Source organism: Sinocyclocheilus anshuiensis, unplaced genomic scaffold (assembly GCF_001515605.1).
Source record: "Sinocyclocheilus anshuiensis isolate Anshui unplaced genomic scaffold, SAMN03320099.WGS_v1.1 scaffold961, whole genome shotgun sequence".
NCBI classification, from domain to species: domain Eukaryota; kingdom Metazoa; phylum Chordata; class Actinopteri; order Cypriniformes; family Cyprinidae; genus Sinocyclocheilus; species Sinocyclocheilus anshuiensis.
The window spans coordinates 1,184,012-1,199,455 of record NW_015557049.1 but is presented as its reverse complement, the minus strand read 5'-3'; the positions used below and the strand labels follow the sequence as shown (position 1 = coordinate 1,199,455).

The following is a 15,444-nucleotide window of genomic DNA, read 5'->3' as shown; positions in this document are numbered from 1 at the left end:
AAAAAAAGGATTAAATCCGTTTGCCTGAAATTAAAAAAAAAAAAAGAAAAAAAAAAAAAAAAAAAGAAAACAATATTGGATACTGATGATTAAAGAAATCAGTTGATACTGACTATTAATGGCTGAAATTGAGGTTTAAAAAAAAATAACAGACTGAAAAATTAACATTGGGGGAAACCTCATCAAACATTGCTTGATATTGATAATATAAACAAAAAACAACAACAAATAATTGACTGATATTAATTATTACACAAGGGCGTGCTTTGGTAGTACAGATAAGTGGACGCACCTGTTTGAGGGCTGAGAGTTTTGGGGCGTGCTGAATGTCTCTGAGGCTAGAGTGTTGGCTGCTCAGCTGGTCTGTGATGCGTTTGTACTCTGGGTGTTGAGGGGTCAGCACCAGTGCTGGGTGATTACACAGCTTCCTCAGATACTGCAGAGCCTGAAACATCCAACACAAGAACATTACAGACTATTCGACTGAGAGGAGGATAATCTTGCACTCTTATGAGACTTCCTGGGATCAACCTGGAAGACGTGTCCGGTGGCCTTTAATTTGGGTTTCTCTTCCTCCTCTTGCATAGACGCTGTGGAAATAACGTCATCCACGTTCACCTTTGCGCGAGATTTAGCAAAGTCCTCGTACAGTTGAACCTGAGCAGAACAAAGTTGTCACCAATATTTTATTACACTTTAATAAAGTTTTTCACTTTATTACAGATTAACTCAAGGGTTTTAAATTTTTTGTGATTGCTGCTAAGAAAGCCAAAGTGAACTATGCACAGTTTGTAGTGCTGAAGTACAGATATCCCCTCTGAATACAGCAAGATTCTGTGATTTCATTGTGTCAATTTCACCAGCCACATCTTTTATAAACATCCTGTTGTTGTGTTTTGTACCTGTAGAGGACTGAGGTTGCAGTAGTAATCTTGTATGATCTTGGGTGGAAGATCTTGAAGCACATCATCCTTCATTCTCCTCAATAAGAAGGGCAGAACCTGTCTATGCAGCGCTTCCATTGCCAGCACACCTGAAAAACACACATCAACACATTACTTTAGACCAAAGATGACAACATTATTAAAACGACTTAAAGAGCTGCTTCATAAATCAAACATCTGAAACAGTTACAACATAAAAAAAACCCTTTATTGTCTTGAAATAGGATTCAGTCTCTAGTGATTCCCTTACAAGAGTGCTAGTACAGAGTGTAAAAAGCTGAAGAAGAGCTTCAGTCCGAGATGCTACAATGAGGAGACACAGAAGTGGGGGGAGAAAAAAAAATTCACACCTGCTTCCTGCTCGCGTGAGGAACTTTTAGCATCTCGACTGGCGAGGATGGGCTTCCCATAGCGGGCAGCAAACTGACGCTCAGTACCAAGAAAGCCTGGCATCAGGAAGTCAAACAGAGACCACAACTCCAGAACATTATTCTATAAAGACAACAAATACAAGTACAGTCATTAGCTTGTCAAATTCAAACTTGACAGTGTTTCAATCCAAAATTCATCTATATGTCCGCAAAATCTGAAAGGCACACTACCATTCAGAGGTTTGGATCAGTAAGATTTTTATTATTTTTTAATAACTTAAAGTGCACCTATTATGCCATTTCCAATATTGCCTTTCATGCAGTGTGTAATGTAGCTGTTAAGTGAATGCAAGCAATTTGCAAAGTTGTAAAACTGAAAGTGCACGATGAATAAAGTTACTGTCTCCCAAAAGAAAGAATTTGAACAGCCTAAACGAGTCGTCAGGCTACACGTCACAGGTAAACACATTTGCATAATGCCTGCCTCTGTTCTACGTTGGCTGGCCACAAACAACTTGACCCCGCCCTCAAACACTGTAGCTTGTTTGTGTCGAGAAGATGCTGTGTCCTACACTGTCATAGTAAATTTGTTTTATTTTCACTTCCAAAAGATGAGGCTGCAAAGAATCAGTGGTTAAAATTAAAACATTTTCACTGTACCACAGCAGTACAACCTTAATCTTTTTTTGTGTTCCCGTCATTTTACTGACGACTGCTTCTCTAATCTCGGCGAGTTCAACATGGGATTCACAAAACGCTTGCTCTTGAAAGATGGCTCAGTATCCAGTTTATTTGTTTTTCAGCTCCACTGAATCACAACCTGTCAGTATGATAAATAATAGCCGTTTATATTTTCTATCGAGTGTTCAAAATATGGAACTATGGCAATGGGTGTATCGTTTCCGACACGCGCTGTACACTGTAGACCAATCACAACAGACTAGGCCATCTGACCAATCAGAGCAGAGTAGGCTCACGGAAAGGAAGGGTTTAGAGATAATTAACTGCTTCAAATGAATCGTTGGAAAATGAGGTGATATTAAATGCATGTTTTGAGAAAACAAAAGCATTTTTTGACTTTGCATGCATGTAAACCTATTGTAGGAGACTCTCAAAACAATATTATTACCTTAAAAATATCATAATGGGGCACTTTAATACTTAAATTCAGCAAAGATATTAAATTGACCAAAAAAAAAAGTGAAAAAGGCATTTATAATGTTACACAAGATTTCAAATACATGCTGTTCTTTTGAACTTTCTATTCATTAATGAATTCTGAAAAAAACGTACGTGTTTATCACTGATAATCACAGTTTCTTGAGCATCGAAAGAACAATTTCTGAAGGATCATGTGACACTGAAGACTAGAGTAATGTCTTCTGGAAATTCTCCTTTGCCAAAATTATTCTTTTTACTGACCCCAAGCTTTTAAACGGTAGTGTATTCAAGCCATCGAAGAGTTCAGTTCTCACCTGAATGGGTGTTCCTGAGAGGATTATTCTGTAGTTGGCGGTTAACTGCTTGATCGCTTTAGAAAGTTTGGTCTTTCCATTCTTAATGACGTGACCCTCGTCAAGGATACAATAATTAAATTTAATATCCCTGTATGAGAGAAAAAAAACAATGAAATATTATATTCCTTCTCCCACTGTATATGAAGTCCGTGAAAGATAAACATGTAATTAACAAGCTTTTACCTGAAAAAGTCAATGTCATTTCTAACGACATCGTACGAGGCAACAACGAGATTGTGTTTCTTCACCTGGTGCTGTAACCTGCATAGAATGAAATAGAAAATTGTACATGGATTTCCTATTCAATTTCTTAAAATGGGCAACAAGTCAATAGTCATTTAACAAGCAATTTCTTAAGATGGTACCATGCTCTTTCCGTAGGAGGGCCAGTATAGTGCAGAGGATTGAGATACTCTTTAGAGCAGAACTTCCCAACCTCATCCACCCAGTGCCCCGTCAGGGTGGGTGGGCACACTACTATGGAGGGCAAAGGGCAACAGTCGGGGGCCTTTGTCCTGCCGTACTCCTGAGCCCTGTACACATGCAGCAACATTATTCAGCAGGTCAAATAAAGTCTTGTATTTTAACTTTATTTAAATGCTGCAAAACACTTGGGGTGTACCTGAGGAAATGATCGCCTGCCAGAATACAGATGGACTGCAGGGTCTTACCCAGACCCATATCATCACACAAGATCCCATGAAGCTTGTACTTGTTCAAAAATGCCAGCCAGTTCACTCCATCCTACAAAAGAGAACCGGACGAACTTGTATAAAAGCAACGATTGAAAATCGCCAGCAATTTATGCAGTCAGACTTTTTTTTTTTTAAATTACAGTTCTTAGCCTCAGACTTTCTTTTTAATTACAGTTCTTAGCCTCGCTTCAATCTCAGGATTTGCCAAAAAATAAAGACATTTCCATGGGCAGAAGCGTAAAAAGCAAACACACCTGTTGGTATTTCCTGAGCTCTGCTTTGATGGGCACAGGAATCTTATAATTTTCCAGTTTCCTTCCATCAAGCAGCTGCTCAAGGAAGTGTCGTTCTCTGGCCTTCTGTCGAATTAGATCTTCAGACATAGACGGCGGGTCTGGGATTCCAGCCTAAAAGGAACAAAAAAACTATGATGAAAAGGAAAAAAAGCTGCACAGAAGTAACAAAGTGATGAGCTCCAGCGTAGAGAGAACAGACATGCCGACATTCCTCACTTCAGACTCTCTGCTGAAAGTCTTACATCAGTAATAATTATTAAAAGCATGAATGCTGGACTGTGCTGGTTACTGATTGCTCACCTCAAGAGGAAGCAGTCGGATCAGGGTTGCAAAGCACTGTGTGGCCATGAATCGCACGCTGTCCCCGGGGTCACTCATACGGCCCAACACAGGGACCACCAACAGCACGATGTAGGGCACGATATCCACATCCAATTGCTCCATCACACCTGGGCACTGTGCTCAGGGATAATAATTTGTGTTCTGAACACCACTGTACACACACTAAATGTTAGTACACTACGGTTTAAAATTTTGAGGTCGGGAAGATTGTATGTTTTTGAAGTCTCTTAAGCTCACCATGGCTGCATTTATTTGATAAAAACAAAACAACAAAAACTGTAATATTATGAAATATTACAGTTTAACAGTTTTCTATTTTAATACATTTTAATATGTAATTTTTCCTGATGGCAGAGCTGAATTTTCAGCAGTCCTTAGTCCAGTCTTCAGTGTCACATCAGATCCTTCAGAAATCATTCTAATATGCTGATTTGCTGCTCAAGAAACATTTTTTGAAAATATATTTATTTAAAATGGAAATCTTTTCAAACATTATACATGCTTTTAATGTCACTTTTCATCCATTATGTGTTCTTGCTGAATTAAAGTGTTAATTTCTTACTACTAATATCAATAATAATCATCTTACTGACCCCAAACTAGTAGTACATCTTACTCTATTTCTAAGAATTTAGGAAGCATTATAATTTAACACCTTTATGAAATGCAAAGGCATTTTTAATACAAGAAAAGAGCTTGATTTTGATTTGTGACATGCAGAGGATACAGGCCAGGGCTTCGATGGCTCCCTCCTGCTTGGTGTTGTCATCAATAGCACCCAACCAGGGAAGCACATGTTCCAGAAACACATTCATGGTCTCCATAGTAGCAATCTTGCTGAGCACGCCCACACAGCGCGCGGCCATGTGACGTACGGCTGTATATGGATGTTGTAGACAGGTGCACAGGAGAGCCAACTGCTCCATCAACTGCAGATACAGAGACAAGAGGAGACTGGTTAAAACTGCCATTGTTAACGGAGTGATACTAGATGTTCTTGAAGTTTTATGTCCGCATGTGTCCATACTAAAGGGATGAGCTCTTGGGACATGGCTCCTGTTGTGACCTCCAGCACCTGCAGAGAGTTCACAAGCTCCTGAGCAACCGAGTCTCCCTGCTTCAACAACTGGCTGGAATCTGCAACAAAGACCAAATGAGCAGCAGGAAGAGCATTTACTAAAGGAATAGTTCAACCAAAAATGAAAATGTATCCTTAGGCCATCCAAGATATAGTTAGTTTGTCTATTAATTGAAACAGATTTGGAGAAATGTAGCATTATATCACTTGCTCACCAATGGATAGTTCAAAATGATAAAAGCATCACAATAAACAAAAAAGGTGCATGTTTGTAATGAACAAATACATCAACACATTTTTAAACTTCAAACTGCTGCTTTTGGCTAAAATAAGAATCCTCTATCTATAATATTGCTTTCTCCGGTGGAAAAAGTTGTCTTGTCTGAATCAGGAGAGAAATGCTGTGATGCTACATTTCTCCAAATCTCTTCCAATTAAGAAAATCTCATCTACATCCTGGATGGCCTGAAGGCAAGTACATGTTCATCAAATTTTAATTTGTCTGAACTATAAAGAGCTTTTTACAAATCTCTAATACATTTTAATAAAAAATGTAAAAAAAGGTTACGAACAAAGTTAAAGCAGACATACCAAATCCCTGAGCATTCAGCGCATTCCTCAGTGGACCCGTCATGGACTCCCACAGATATGGCAAAGTTTTTGACAACTCCTTACCAAAATGCCTGGCAACGGTCATCAAGCAGAACTCTGCCCCTCTCCTCTGGATAAGACACGGCTTCTTGCTCTAGGTAGTATTACACAGAGACTGTTAGCATCACTCATATGAGATCACTGAAGAGAACACTGTAAAGCTGCTAATTATAACGCTGTAAATACCTCATCTGTTTCTGTGGTAATGCTGCCTATGAGGGGCAGGTCATTGTTGGTGGTTTTGGGGGCTTTGGGTGTGGGTCCTCTCTTACTGGTGATGGCAAAAGCTGCTTTCTGATGCCGGTAAAGGGTGATGATGCCCTTTGTCTTGTTCACCATGTGATGCATCGCATCCTTCTCTGCCACAGATGCTGCAGGATAAATTAAATGCACAACACCTCTAAAACCCCTGAAACAACAAGTCTCACATCAAAGCAACATGCAAATTGAATAGGATGCGCCAAAATATATTTATTTCTAGACACCACCAATATGCTTAACAAATAGGACTGCCAATTCTACTACTAGAAAAAAAAAACCTACAAAAACTTTTAAATTTTGCTTTTGCAATTTTATAAAAATCATTTTAGAATGAGTAGAATTAGTAGAAATTGTTTATAAATACTTCACATAAATTGAGACACTTCACAAACAATTTACGCACAAATTCATTCTGATCCCGTTTCATTAATATGGCCAATGAAAATATGAATGGGAATCGGAGCTATGGTCTTCCGCTCACCCTTACTGCTCTCTTGTATTGCTGGAGTGCTGGCTGGAGGGACAGGACATGCAGCACTAGGGGTGAGCTTTGGATCTACACACACAGAGCTGCAGAGATTCTTCACGATCTTGGCATTCGGACAGGGAGATCTGGAAGTGCACAGCTGCAGCAGGCGGGCGATGTTGGAGGCCGCGTAACCCTGGACGAGCGTGTTCTCTTCGCGGCGGGCCACCTCCATCAGGGGCCTGACAACAGGATTGAGTTTATCCGGCAGCATGGCCAGTCCTACCACAGCACAGGCAGTGAAGGTATGAACTCTCAGCTGCAGCTGCTGCCACTCGGCGCTGGTCTCGCACACAGTGGAACGAGCCTGCAGCCTCTTGCTGTCCAGCAGCTGGAACTGACTTGACTTGAGGTTCAGAGAAGAGGTGCATTCTGAGAACATGGTGGTCACCTAGAGAGCCAGGGGATGAATAAGCACCTGTACTTAATATCATAATACTCATCATTATAATCATCATCATAATACCATATGATATATATATACATATATATATTGATTAACTGGCAAGAATTTCCCTTATTCTTGAAATTAAAGTAGAATGCTCTAGAACTCCAGAGTTTTTTTTCTATCTCTTGGAGTTTTTTTTACTAACCAGCTCGTTAGCCTGATCGATGGTGAATACAGTGGAGTTGATTCTTTCTCTCACGTCAATGTGGGCATCAGCCAGCAGCGCTATGAGCTGTTTACATTCATTCTGCATGCGAGTAAAAGGAATGGCGATCTCATCGTAGTAGAGTTGCTCTGAGAGAATGACCAGCAATCGGGGCTGAACCACACTGGACAGCAGCTCACACTCCTGTGACGCAGGACAGCACTAACCGTCATTAACATGTTTAAAAATAAACCTGACACTGACCCTCTCCCATTCTCACCTTCTGAAGGCCTGCCCACTCACAGATCACCATGGAAACCGCAATCCGCTGCAAGGCCGATTTGGAATTGAGATGGAACAGTAAAAGTTGTGCTAAAGACTCCGCAGGCCGTAGTTCCTGAGAAGAGCTATTCAACCTTGGGTCACATATACAACTGCACAGTGCCCCCAACAGTCTAGGAGGACACAAAAGCAGTTAGACTCAAATATGACAGAAAAACAAGAAAGTTTAAAGAATTCCCCCTCCACACACTTTGCAGCCATGAGACGTGCACGTGTCACCACATAGTCTCGCGTGGCAGGGTCTTCGATAACAGTCTCTGCTCCACCGATGTACTCCTGGACCGTTTCCTTGACTGGAACAGATCCCTGTCGGGTCTTTCCAGTAGCCTTCTCCTGTGGAAAAACAGAATGAAGTTCAGAGCAGATCTGCTTCTGGATGAGTGGGAAGTATGAAGGTTGTAGGATGGATTAGTCTCAGCCTCAGACAGTATGCCCACGGACCACCCACAGTTCGTTCGCTGACTGTCTGATGCATACTGTACAGAAAAAAAAAAACCCCGGAAAGCACTTTCTCAATCTGGGGAGTGCTAAACTTGTGTAAAATCTGCTTTCTTTGAGTCATATCTGTACTTATTACTTTTGGACAGGCAGAAAGTTTGTAGCACATGTATAAGTTTGGGGTTGGTAAGACTTATTAATGTTTTCAGGCTGCATTTATATGATTAAAAATACAGTAATATTGTGAAATTGTTACAATTTTAAATATATGTTTTCTATTTTAATACATTTTCAAATGTAATTTATTCCTGTGATGGCAAAGCTGAATTTTCAGCATTGTTACTCCAGTCTTCAGTTACATGATCATTCAGAAATCATTCTAATATGCTGATTTGCTGCTCAAGAAACATTTCCTATGTTGAATAGCTGTTTAATATTTTAATAAAGCCGTTTAATATTTTTGTAAGGATTCTTCAATGAACAGAAACTTCAAAAGAACAGCATTTATTTGAATTTTTTCAACAATGCAAAAGCCTTTATTGTCATTTTTGATCAATTTCATGCATTGCTGCTGAAAAAACTATACATTTCTTTAAACACAACACGGTAGTTCACGTATGTAAAACCATTTGAAGATGTGCATGTGATGCTGTATAAGGTCAAATTGATTCTTTATTCCGGTATAGCGCAGGTAAAGGGACCTCCACCCTCACCTTTAAGCGGGCTTTCACTTCCAGCAACATGTTGGGTTCTATTGGGATGTGTGGTGCTTGCATCATCAAACAGAGCCAGGCACCCATCCAAGGACAGCTGGCCGCCACCACATACTGCTGCGGGGCCTGTCGCAACAACTCCCCCCACACCTAGAAAACCGTCAACATATTAATAAGCTAATTAACATATCAATCAGACAAAACATTCAAAGAGTGGAACAGAGAAAGTCATGCCTTCTGTATCAGCTCTAGGATCTCCTGGTTGCTCTCCAGTATGCAGGACTGAAAGATGTGTCTTAACATATCCTGCATGATGGGATTCAGCCACACTGCACAACTCTGGAGGGAGAAGTATAAATCAGAGCAGAAAACAGGAAGAAGAAATACTTCAAAACTGAAAATATCAATCCTTCATGTGTATTTGACTTCACACAGATTATCCAACCTGGTCAGCTTTGGAAAGCAATGTAAAGAGGGTCTCTAAGGCAGCCCGACGAACAGAAGCAATTGTGTGTCTCAGGAATGGCCATACTCGAGGAACCAACACTGTGAGAGACTGTTGTGTGCTGGGAAAGGAAAAACAGGATTTTGGTTTCCCTTTTATCATTGTCAGGAAATGTGGTATTAATGGCAATGAACACGAGAGCTCCTTTCATATTTCAATAGAGAAATCTCACCTGCACTGGCGGACCTGTGGGTAAGCAAGCAGGGAGGACAAGAGGGTCATGATGCTGTTAGTTGAGGCTGTGAGATCGTCCAGTTCCAGCAGGGCATTCCACAGTGAGTCCACAATAAAGGGAACCTATAAAGCATACATGCAGTTTATAGATATGGAGGCATTAACCTAGAGCAATTGCTGCAAATAAGTGCTAGATGTAAAGACCCCAATATAGTTCAAACAAAAATCAAATAACTAAATTGTGTGATGCCATTTCAAATCAAATCATGCCAAAATGAAATTTGTTTGGAGTTTCAGAAGTTCAAAACAACTTGCCAAAGCAAACTTTCCAGAAAAGTTTGCTTTAGCTTATAAACACCTTTGGACTATCGTAGGTCCATGGTGACTACGTAATAGGTAGAAGTGCTCTAGACCTCCGGTATGCAGAGTGCCGTAGGCACAGACACTGGCAGTGACGGACCAACTGGCCAATATTAGACTATTTTAAGATTATCAGCATCTGTAGATAAGACATGCTCTCTATATATCCACACTGGCTATTATACCTGCACTAGCTGTCAAATTCGAGTGAACTTTGAACTCAGACCTTAGTAGGCAGTAACTGAACCAATCCATCCACCACTGGGATCAAAGCTGCTGCTGCCACTGCACGAACGTCATCATCCAGATCCCGCAGGCCTTCTGTAATGGCAGGAAGAACCTGGGGCAGCAGCTCTGCGATCAAATCCTGAGGGTCAGCAAGGTGTGAATGTCAATCACAAGTTAAACACACTGCAGCATCTAGCACGTCACTTTCAAACTCAGCCAATAAGAATTTGAGTCTTTTCCACCTGTCTGACAGCAAGAGCGTATTTGATGCCCAGCAGGCCTCCGTGTCGAACCTCCCACTGGTCTTCAGTTAGCAGCTTAAGCAGAATGTCCACAGTCATGGCAACGCCACTGTCTGCCATGTGCCTCAAGGCCACACCCAGAGTCTGGGCACACGTCTCTCTGACAGGTGCAACCACCTGGAACGAAAAGAAAAATGAAATGCTTCATGACAAAGAAAACAAAAGCAGTGCCATGAATACATAAAATGGAAAAAAAGATCTCTAGTCTTTCATTAAGGAAGAAAGAAGCCTACACTAATTAAAAACAATTAACACCCAATTTAAATATACAAAAAAAATAAGAAATCATGCTCAAACATGCATTTTTATTCTGACAAACAATTTCTTTCTTTCAAAAAATTGTTCACTACGCCAACACATTTAGGGTGTGTTCACACTTGTAGTTTGGTTCGTTTGGTTCATTTGGTCCGGACCAAAAAGGAAAATGATACATTTGGTCCCAGTCCACTTAGCGTTAACATTGGCATTTTTGACAGCGAACCTAAAGGCATAGTGATACGTTCACAACCTGATTGGTCGGCTTGAATGACGTATATATTGTGACGGAACTCACCGAACACCCCAAACAAAAGGTGCATTAGACTTAAAGGCACAATATGTACGATTGTTTAATTAAAATATCCAAAAACCACTAGAACACTAGTGTTATATATTTTGCTGACTTGTGTACTTACACACTCCCATGACTCCACACTCAGTCACAGCGTCATCAAACTACGCCTTTGCCTCTTTGTTTATTTTGAATACGCACCCCCTAGCGGCGAAAATTACATATTGTGCCTTTAAAGCTGTGCCAATACACGCTTTAAGTTGAACACACCTAATGCCAAAAAAGGTACTTTACCTCATCGTTGCTCCACGTTTGCCCTCTGCTCATTTTGTTTTGGTTACACCGCGTCGTCAAATCATGTCGAATAGCGTCATAGCTAGTACTTCCTGTTTTTGGTTCGTTTAGAAGTATTTGGTCCGTGTTGTGTTCATATATCATTCGAACCGCACCAGAGTTTGTTTGGAAGCAGACCGAGACCCATCTTTTTAGCGGTCTCGGTCCGGTTGTTTGGTGCGCACCAGGGTTCGGATGGCTGCGTTCACATACTTATTCAAATGAACCGCACTAACAGAGCAATCGCACCAGGGTTCGTTTTAATCGAACCAAACATGACAAGTGTGAACGCACCCTTACATGCAAGTACAGGTTCAAATGTCTGTCTTGTTCAACCACTAGGGGGCAACAGGGCTACAGATGTTAATAGACAAGAATTCAGAAGTTGAGAGATAGATGACAAACCTCATCTGACACAAAGTCTCCAAACCTGTCCAGAGCAAAGACGCACAAAAGCCGGATGACCAAATCCTCCAGCCACTCCTGGTGTTGTCGCTCCATCTGAGAATGTAGAAGGCATCAAACATCACACACTGTACTTAAACTCTGACAGTGATAATGTCCAATGAGCTGGTGAACACCTGTTCTGCTGTATTGCCAACAGTCTTTCCTCCACCAGTACCATGACACTTCAGCACTTCCCTCAGTCCCGTGCCGGCACCGTGACGAATCTAAAAATACCAAATAAAAGCACACTGACCAACCACCACACCTTTCACTGTAAATGACAAAAAATAATGCTTCAGTTCACATACAATTGCAAACTCGCTTAAGATAATTTGAGATTTGTCTCACAAAAAGTACACAACCAGCAGGCATCAGTATTGTTTTTAATTCAAATTTAACTTTAATTGAAATAACGCTAAAATAAAATATTAGATGAAAAACTTGATCTTAAAAATGAGGCAACTCTTAAATAAATAAATAAATAAATAAAGCACATAAAATGACTAAAAATTAAAATTGAAAAAAAGAGCTAACCCAAAATGTTAATAAATAATTTAAATAGTGTAAAAAAAATCTAAAATAATACTGTAAGGCATGGCAGCAAGATAATGGCATATGCAGTGTCAAATAGGGCTGGGAGATATATTGATTATGATAATAGTCGCAATGATTTAGCTGGCAATATAAAGTTATGCAACATTGTGAAATATGGCAATATTTTAATGCACTTTTTATTGGGCCATTCATTTTCCCAAGCACTGAATCATTAGATTAGTTGCATGAATCCTTCCTTGTCTTGCAGCCATTTCAGTGCAAACATTTTGTAAGATTTTTTTCCCACAGAATTTGTTATAATTGCTTAGCTCTATTTAACGTGTTTTTTCAGTACCTCCCACGAGGGGTTGAAGAGGTCATTGCACAGTTCATCACAGAAACTTTCCAGGGGCCATTCCTGAGTCTGTGAAAAAAAACAAAAACAAATATTAGACAGACACAGTTGAATGTTAACAGCTCAATGAGTGAAAGAAAAAAGCAAGCATGTGTGCATGTCTCACACCTCCTCAGATAAACTGGTGTTATCAGGGACATTATCAATTAAGACTTTGCTGTTGGTTGCTGGCTGCTCAATGACTACATTTGTGGTTTTCCGGCGCTTCTCCTCTGGCTCTCCCTCAAAACTGTCATTGCTGTGGCAAGGGAACATAAGAGCAGTGGTCAGACTGACCGCCAACACCCCCATAAACAGTTATTATCGAAGTCAACATGAAACACTGTTTATAGGGTTGGGAGTCTTCAGGCACATCACCATCTGATTCTGAAAATGATTTTCAATGCATCTCTAGGAGTGCAAGAGGTGGCAGTGTAAAGCATAAAAGTTATTCTAGAATACATCTGCTTTCACCCACTAACAGAAACAGAAAAAGCAGGTATGATAACCAAGTATCAGAAGAGATTTTGCAGTTCTCTGTGTAAATGCAATGCTGCGGAGCAAACATAAACCCTCAGCCTACATAGTTTTCCGTGGCTTTGCACAGGAAAAATAAACTTTCAAGTAGGGATAAGCATTTTTCAAAAATATTGTGGGTTTTTTTCTATACCGGTGCCAAATCGATACTTTCAAGCAGAAATATGATGTTATAGCGATCTGTTCACCATGAGTGCAGATAGGTTTGTTTGCACATCAGTAATAACTGACACATGCGCGCCTAGTGTATGTCTCCTGTTTGTCACTATAATAGTCTTTACTGGGCGGTGCTAGGGGCTAACAGCCCATCTGAGTCCTGAACGCTGCCTTCGCTCGCTTTGAGGCACAAAACAGCACCACTGCACAGAAGACTCCACCTCCTCCCGGCGACCAGGTGATGACGCTGCCCAGAAACAGAACAGAGAGTGCAAATGTTAGAGGATCAAGTTTTTTAATAAAAAAAACAAGCAGATAAAATTAAAAGTAGCATTAGAATAGAGAGTGCTAGAGTTAGAGGGTCAAATGAAGATGAAAGAGATGTGTTTTCAGCCGTTTCTTGAAAATATTAAGCTGCTTGGATTGAGCTGGGCAGGTCATTCCACCAGGAGGGAACAGTTAATGTAGAAGTCCATGAAAGTTTTATCATAGGTAGAATGCAAAATGTTTCAATACAAGCATTTCAGTCAAATGTCATTTATGCAATATTTCAAACCTTTAACCCACTTGAGAAAATAAACCCATGGCAAGTTTAAAAGTAGCCCAATTCTGTGGAAAAAACGCGGACTTGGCAACCCTGCATACAACAAGAGCTGCAGGAGTCAGCTTTCACTGACCACAGGTCGAGAATAAGGAGAGATTTGCTGCTCAACAGATTCTGAGCTCATTGACAAAAATCTGATGTGCTCCCTTTACACAGAGTGCGTGTGATCGCGAAATCGAAAGTAAACAGCGCAAACGCTCATTCAAAAATATTTAAATACTCTGCATACTGAGCGGCTCCCTGATGCGCCAAATTATATACAATATTAGAATGTTTAAAGGAGTCGGCACGAAAATCACGGGAGCGAAACATGTTGCGGGAGCAGGCGGCAATGGTCAGAGATTCAGCGGGAGCGAGATTAAGAAAACAGCCAGATCCCGGATATTTTTGGCAATTAAGAAATCCCGGCCGGACGCATTTTTGTAGGTCCAAAAAGAGGACATGTCCGGGGAAGAGAGGATGTATGGGTCACCCTAATTTATAATCTATTGCTAATCGATATATTCTTTTTAAAGTAGCATATGGAACATATTTTCTGCCTCATTCTGTGACAAGAAGCCTCATCAGATCACAAAAGGAAGCATTTTATTTTTCACGTGCGGTGCCAGTGATGATGCTTCTTACGTCCGTTTCGGAGAACCGGAGGAAATATTTCAATTGATCTCTCAGGCATGGCACCGAAATCTGCGTTCTGATTCGGTTCTAGTACATACCAGTGCCATATTGGTACTGGGTTTCGGTACCCAACCCTACTTATGATTAGGCATTATACACAACAATGTTCTACAACATTCAGCAAAGTAAACCAAAAGATTGAAGGGTGATTCTCAAAAATCTGTATTTTCTGCAATGTAGATGTCTTTCCAAAAAAGGATTCCTAAAGAACTCCAAAGAACCAAATGATATAAGGAGCCCATATAAGCACATCTGAAAGAAAAAAAAAAATGCAAAAAAAATAAAAATATCTGAATTGTATAATATGTGTACAGTGCAACAGCAAATAGCTTTTTTACATTTTAGAGAAGTCGAGTTGCGATACCGAACAGGACCACATGGTGATGCCAAAAAACGATCGGCACTATCACTTTTCTTTTTTTTTTTTTAAGTTTGAAACAACTTGCAACGTGTCACGTCCGGTGTAGACACGGTGTTACTATACTCCTTCATTTGTGGTCATATGAGAGTAAGGGTGTGTTCACACACCCTTACTCTCATATGACCACAAAGGGACATTAATAATGTCCCTAAGACATTATTCAAAACTATTCTAAATTTTCCTTTATTTGTGTACATTCACAATTAAATCAAAACGTCTCAGGTTACTTATGTAACCATGGTTCCCTGAGTAGGGAACGAGACACTGCGTCCTCTAGGGGTCGCTATGGGGAACGCCTCGTCGTGACCCGTGTCTGAAGCATACATTGAAAAAACACCAACTCATTGGCCGGCGACAGCCATGACGTCACTACCGGTGCGACTATAGTATAAATAGGCGCCGGGAGCACACATCATTCACTTCTTCGTCTGAAGCTTGCGTCCGCAGCATGGCAAGA

General features: G+C 40.5%; 1 protein-coding gene across 1 annotated transcript in view; it reads right to left on the bottom strand.

The window, feature by feature from the left end:
- The window catches only part of LOC107676378 (TATA-binding protein-associated factor 172-like), a 34,151-nt gene that overhangs the window by 2,134 nt on the left and 16,573 nt on the right, over window positions 1–15,444 (bottom strand). Inside the window, exons 7-34 of the mRNA XM_016470897.1 lie at window positions 12,724–12,853; window positions 12,556–12,624; window positions 11,801–11,890; window positions 11,625–11,720; window positions 10,277–10,453; window positions 10,033–10,173; window positions 9,445–9,569; window positions 9,213–9,333; window positions 9,002–9,106; window positions 8,768–8,917; window positions 7,807–7,949; window positions 7,555–7,729; window positions 7,275–7,478; window positions 6,637–7,072; window positions 6,081–6,265; window positions 5,835–5,988; window positions 5,193–5,302; window positions 4,893–5,094; window positions 4,124–4,272; window positions 3,782–3,934; window positions 3,455–3,576; window positions 3,198–3,365; window positions 3,016–3,093; window positions 2,791–2,920; window positions 1,295–1,436; window positions 903–1,033; window positions 532–657; window positions 293–445 (exon numbers count right to left, since the gene is read on the bottom strand). Of these exons, the coding sequence (XP_016326383.1) occupies window positions 293–445; window positions 532–657; window positions 903–1,033; window positions 1,295–1,436; window positions 2,791–2,920; window positions 3,016–3,093; window positions 3,198–3,365; window positions 3,455–3,576; window positions 3,782–3,934; window positions 4,124–4,272; window positions 4,893–5,094; window positions 5,193–5,302; window positions 5,835–5,988; window positions 6,081–6,265; window positions 6,637–7,072; window positions 7,275–7,478; window positions 7,555–7,729; window positions 7,807–7,949; window positions 8,768–8,917; window positions 9,002–9,106; window positions 9,213–9,333; window positions 9,445–9,569; window positions 10,033–10,173; window positions 10,277–10,453; window positions 11,625–11,720; window positions 11,801–11,890; window positions 12,556–12,624; window positions 12,724–12,853 (4,165 nt within the window). The remainder of the gene's footprint in view (window positions 1–292; window positions 446–531; window positions 658–902; window positions 1,034–1,294; window positions 1,437–2,790; window positions 2,921–3,015; window positions 3,094–3,197; window positions 3,366–3,454; window positions 3,577–3,781; window positions 3,935–4,123; window positions 4,273–4,892; window positions 5,095–5,192; window positions 5,303–5,834; window positions 5,989–6,080; window positions 6,266–6,636; window positions 7,073–7,274; window positions 7,479–7,554; window positions 7,730–7,806; window positions 7,950–8,767; window positions 8,918–9,001; window positions 9,107–9,212; window positions 9,334–9,444; window positions 9,570–10,032; window positions 10,174–10,276; window positions 10,454–11,624; window positions 11,721–11,800; window positions 11,891–12,555; window positions 12,625–12,723; window positions 12,854–15,444) is intronic.